At 45.2% G+C, this 6,000-nt stretch overlaps 1 protein-coding gene across 1 annotated transcript in view; it reads right to left on the bottom strand.

Annotated features, from left to right (window-relative positions):
* PPP4R2 (protein phosphatase 4 regulatory subunit 2) overlaps nt 1-6,000 on the bottom strand; it is a 44,750-nt gene that overhangs the window by 7,245 nt on the left and 31,505 nt on the right. Inside the window, 2 exon segments of the mRNA XM_056524635.1 lie at nt 2,794-2,887; nt 5,151-5,321. Of these exon segments, the coding sequence (XP_056380610.1) occupies nt 2,794-2,887; nt 5,151-5,321 (265 nt within the window).

Here is a 6,000-nt window from a genome sequence, read left to right as displayed (position 1 = left end):
GAGAGAGAGAGAGAGCACAGAGGAGCGCTACCAGACAGGAGAGAGAGAGAGAGAGAGAGAGAGAGAGAGAGAGAGAGAGAGAGCACAGAGGAGCGCTACCAGACAGGAGAGAGAGAGAGAGAGAGAGAGAGAGAGAGAGAGAGAGAGCACAGAGGAGCGCTACCAGACAGGAGAGAGAGAGAGAGAGAGAGAGAGAGAGAGAGAGAGCACAGAGGAGCGCTACCAGACAGGAGAGAGAGAGAGAGAGAGAGAGAGAGAGAGAGAGCACAGAGGAGCGCTACCAGACAGGAGAGAGAGAGAGAGAGCACAGAGGAGCGCTACCAGACAGGAGAGAGAGAGAGAGAGCACAGAGGAGCGCTACCAGACAGGAGGAGAGAGAGAGAGCACAGAGGAGCGCTACCAGACAGGAGGAGAGAGAGCACAGAGGAGTCCTATCAGACAGGAGGAGAGAGAGCACAGAGGAGTCCTATCAGACAGGAGGAGAGAGAGCACAGAGGAGTCCTATCAGACAGGAGGAGAGAGAGCACAGAGGAGTCCTATCAGACAGGAGGAGAGAGAGCACAGAGGAGTCCTATCAGACAGGAGGAGAGAGAGCACAGAGGAATGCTATCAGACAGGAGGAGAGAGAGCACAGAGGAATGCTATCAGACAGGAGGAGAGAGAGCACAGAGGAATGCTATCAGACAGGAGGAGAGAGAGCACAGAGGAGTCCTATCAGACAGGAGGAGAGAGAGCACAGAGGAGTACTATCAGTCAGGAGAGAGCACAGGAGAGAGAGCACAGAGGAGTGCTATCAGACAAGAGAGAGAGCACAGAGGAATGCTATCAGACAGGAGGAGAGAGAACACAGAGGAGTCCTATCAGACAGGAGGAGAGAGAACAAAGAGGAGTACTATCAGTCAGGAGAGAGCACAGGAGAGAGAGCACAGAGGAGTGCTATCAGACAAGAGAGAGAGCACAGAGGAATGCTATCAGACAGGAGGAGAGAGAGCACAGAGGAGTCCTATCAGACAGGAGGAGAGAGAGCACAGAGGAGTACTATCAGTCAGGAGAGAGCACAGGAGAGAGCACAGGAGAGAGAGCACAGAGGAATGCTATCAGACAGGAGAGAGCACAGAGGAATGCTATCAGACAGGAGAGAGCACAGAAGAATGCTATCAGACAGGAGAGAGCACAGAGGAGTCCTATCAGACAGGAGGAGAGAGAGCACAGAGGAGTCCTATCAGACAGGAGGAGAGAGAGCACAGAGGAGTCCTATCAGACAGGAGGAGAGAGAGCACAGAGGAGTCCTATCAGACAGGAGGAGAGAGAGCACAGAGGAGTCCTATCAGACAGGAGGAGAGAGAGCACAGAGGAGTACTATCAGTCAGGAGAGAGCACAGGAGAGAGAGCACAGAGGAGTGCTATCAGACAAGAGAGAGAGCACAGAGGAATGCTATCAGACAGGAGGAGAGAGAGCACAGAGGAGTCCTATCAGACAGGAGGAGAGAGAGCACAGAGGAGTACTATCAGTCAGGAGAGAGCACAGGAGAGAGCACAGGAGAGAGAGCACAGAGGAATGCTATCAGACAGGAGAGAGCACAGAGGAATGCTATCAGACAGGAGAGAGCACAGAAGAATGCTATCAGACAGGAGAGAGCACAGAGGAGCCCACCCTCACTTACTGGACTTTGTCCATGCCTGTGCTGCAGATTGGACAAAGCTTTGATCTTATAAGCCATGATTTCTATAAAGAGGGGAAAAAAATATCTTATGAAGTATATTAGAAAGGTTAATGTTATGCCAAGATGTACAACATGTAAAAAGTTTTAAATCTGACAGTGCCCATTTAAAGAATACCTAATCTTTAGTTGCACTGTTCTACTTAAGCTATTTTTTTCTTCTTTTACTGGTCAGTACAGACTACACAGAGACAGTAGATTTTCTCCATTGCTAATAAATATCTATCCCTACAAACCAGCCTTTATCTAAAATCTCTATATCTACATGTTGTAGAAAACAAAGCATACCCGTCAGATCCCACAAATAAAACAAAACATATTACTCAGTACCTCATTTGGATCATGTACATGTGATTTTTTTGTCTCTATCACTGATATTTCACTAAAAAATAGCATATTACAGCTGCTCAATGTCTTTTTCATCTTGTCAAAGGGAGGGGACGTGTCCCTCTCTTGCCTGCACTGTGATGACTCCTCCCCCTCCTCACTCACTGCTCTCGGGAGCCTGTCAGACCTGCTCTGCAATCCTTTGCTCTCTGGTTTTATGCTGTACACACACAATGATTATTGGAGATTGCCTGTACTCTATCCACTCACCAGATTGTCAATGGTGGTAATGTACATCTTCCTATGTCATTCATGTGAATTAACTTAAGGCAGTCATGTAATGCTGGGATATGTAGTTTTGGAATAGTTGGAGGTACAGTATTTGGATAACTTTTTACAGCAGTGTTGCCTTCAGCTGTGTGCCTACAGCTTTTGCAAAACTACAACTCCCAGCATGCCCAAACACCCTGTCCAGGAATGCTTGTAGTTGTAGTTCTGCAACAGCTGGAGGCACGTTTGGTAAAACTGTTACAGATGTTGCGGCTGGCTGTGTTCCTCCTTGCAGCCTTGTCAATCAGCCATCTTGTGTCCATGACTGTTGGACACCCTCATGCTACTGTGGGACTCAGTTTCCCAGGAGGTGTGGGGACCCCTAGTAGTGGGATTTTCAAGGGCAGTTTTAATTTAATAAAATTAAGAATATTAGAAAAACTATTGTTTTGCCAAGATAAACAACAAACGTTACCTTCTCCACTCCTCTCAGAAACTTGTCTGTGCCGGTGTAATTTCTCCGGGGGTCAGTAACTAGCTCACAAAGCCTCTGAATAGTAAACGGGGTCCTTCAAAGGGGGGCGGAGGGGAAGAAAAAAAAAGTTAAAACTAAGATTCCTAAAAACATAGAGACAATCTATAAGAAAATGTTACATAAAAAATGTGCAGATGAGATGTCATATACCCATGTGTGAATAGGTCTCCAAACCAGCTATAACCTAATTGGTCATTAGGAGCTTCACCACTTGTTTCTACAGGTGAACAGCATATTAAAAGGGTTGTCACATGAAGTAAAGTAGGTAAAAGCAGGAGTGTACCATGTACATCAGTGGTCTCCCACTGTGGCCCTCCAGAAGTTGCAAAACTTCAACTCTCGGATGCTCGGATGTTTTGCAACATCTGGAGGGCCACAGATAAAGACCACTCACCTAGATATATGTGAAGTAGGACAAATGTGCTGATTTCAAGTAATGTCAGTTGGGGGCCCATCTATTCCACATGATGTGGGACTGTCCCCTCCTGACCTGTACTGGAGGGAAGTGCTCCAACTTAGCCACACTACTTTTGGGATCACTGTCATCAGAAACTAAGTTGTGTTTGCTGGGTCTTACAGGGTGTGGGTCTGAGCCCTCGGGGATTCAAATGGGTGTGCTTCGTGTTATAACAGGCTAGGAAGCTTATTGTTCAGTACTGGATTAGAGCTAGTCCTCCAATGGTGACAGACCTGAGAACTCCAATTTCCTTATAGTCCACTTAGAGAGGGGTATTTATAAAAAGCACAAAGCTACTCGCAAGTTTAACGCCATATGAGGCCCATAGGTGTGTAAGTTCAGGTTAGGCCCGGACAGTCCCTGATTGTTGCCTTGCGGATGTTCCCTTCGGTCAGGCATTCTCTGGCAACCTGTGGCCAGAAGGAGGACAGAATTCCGAAATGGACATAGGGGTGGATGTCTCCATATCACACTATTTGCTTGTACATGTAGGTATAGGTGTTTGCTGATAGTTATACTGTTTTCATGCAACTTTTCATGCACTTTAGTCTGATATAGCACTTTGTTGTAAACTCTTATGCTGCTACTTATGTTACCATGTCCTTATGTGGAATGGGTCACCAATTTCTAATATTGTAATAGAGTGAGATATGTGGGATGTCCGTTTATCAGACGCCTTTCCATCTTTTTAAAGGTTGTCTTTTTAATCAATAAAATTTGTTGCAATATATATCTGCTTCAGCTACTTTTTGTAGGTTGTGTCAAAAGGAATAGGACATATAAAGGAAGGACTTACACTTCTCCCTTATGGATCCACTTCTGATTTTGGCTCAAAAACTGCAGTGGCAGATATCCAAAAACTGCCAGAAAAAAACCCAAGTGGAAACTTAGCCTTAGGGTACGTTCACACGAGCAGATTTTTTTGCAGGCTTTCCGCTGAGTATTTGAAAGTGGGCGGGTTCTTCTCGGCTGTCCGCAACTGATTTTGCGAGGCAAAATTTACGCTGCGGAGAATCCTTCGCAAGCCCCATTGAAGTCAGTAGTGACTGTTGCGGATTTTCCGCAGCATAAATTCCACCGCAGAAAATCTGTTGCAGACAGCCGAGAAGAGCCCGCCCACTTTCAAGTACGCAGCGTAAAACCCGCAAAAAATTCCGCTTGTGTGAACGTACCCTTAGACTGCTTTAGAGTCCTAGTCTTTTAGCTATTCTAGAGTACTGCTGTTTACAGCCATAACCAATCGCCTGAACCTCAGAGGGATGAGCTGAAATAAAATAAACAAGGTTTTGGCTCAGTCTAGTTCCAAACCCTTATAACAGCTGTGACAATCCTCTACTGGGATAAAGAGCCCTGTACAGTGTAGACAACTATTGTGCAATATTAAGTAATGCAGCCAAATCTACGTTTTTATGACCATCATTACACAGATGAAAAGAGCAGCTCGTGTTAACACATATGCTCTAATATAGTGGTCTCTAAGCTATGGCTCTCGAGATTAAAAAAGCCGGCAGCTGCTGGGAGTTGTAGTATTACAAGAACTGGATAGCTAGAGGTTAACCACCACTACAGTGGTGGGGCCATTAGCTAGATCAGTGTTTCCCAACCAGGGTGCCTCCAGCTGTTACAAAACTACAACTCCCAGCATGCCCGGACAGCCAATGGCTGTCCAGGCATGCTGGGAGTTGTAGTTTTGCAACAGCTGGAGGCACCCTGGTTGGGAAACACTGATCTAGATGGTCCAGCATCCTGAATAAACCTTTCATGACGTCCTCAGATTAAAGACAGAGTCACAATTTAATTAATAATGCAATTGTTGAGGTATAAGCGATTTGTTACATACCCATTAAAACCAGTAACAATCTTAAGTATTCTCTCTTTCATTTCATCAAAAGGGATGTACTCCACATTGGGATTGGGTGGCCCTCTGGGTTCTGGTGCAGCTGATCGGAAGTCGTCCATTACTTTCTCAAGTTTGAACATAAAGTAGTCTTTAAACTGAGGCCACTGGACTCTAAAACAAAGATGAACACCCTTTAATAAACAAATACGTATGAAGTCTGCTCACCAAAGGTTACAGAAGAAATCCCAGCGCACCGAATGCCACTGTGCAGGTGGTCAATAGAGATGAGCGAACTTAAAGTAAATTCGATTCGTCACGAACTTCTCGGCTCGGCAGTTGATGACTTTTCCTGCATAAATTAGTTCAGCTTTCAGGTGCTCCCGTGGGCTGGAAAAGGTGGATACAGTCCTAGGAGACTCTTTCCTAGGACTGTATCCACCTTTTCCAGCCCACCTGAGCACCGGAAAGCTGAACTAATTTATGCAGGAAAAGTCAGCAACCGCCGAGCCGAGAAGTTCGTGACTAATCGAATTTACTTTAAGTTCGTTCATCTCTAGTGGTCAATCCAAATTAAGAAAGTAGTCCAGCGCTAGCAAAAAGTAGTGGTATAAAAGCTTTATCTTTATTCCAAATGCAGTAAAACCAGCAAAATAGCAAATACAGGTACCAAATGCAGGAATATAGCTTGACACGTGTCAGCATGCACACTAATAAAACTGCACACAAGCAACAGAAAAGGACAAAGTAATGTAAGAAAAACCTTTAGGGATGATCGAAATTGCTGCAAAAAAACAACAAAACAAAGAAGTTGCTTCTATTTATACCCAGGACTGTATCTATAACAAGGGGG

Source organism: Hyla sarda, chromosome 6, assembly GCF_029499605.1.
Source record: "Hyla sarda isolate aHylSar1 chromosome 6, aHylSar1.hap1, whole genome shotgun sequence".
Taxonomy (NCBI): domain Eukaryota; kingdom Metazoa; phylum Chordata; class Amphibia; order Anura; family Hylidae; genus Hyla; species Hyla sarda.
The sequence above is the reverse complement of the archived record's forward strand: the minus strand, read 5'-3'. Positions and strand labels throughout refer to the sequence as shown.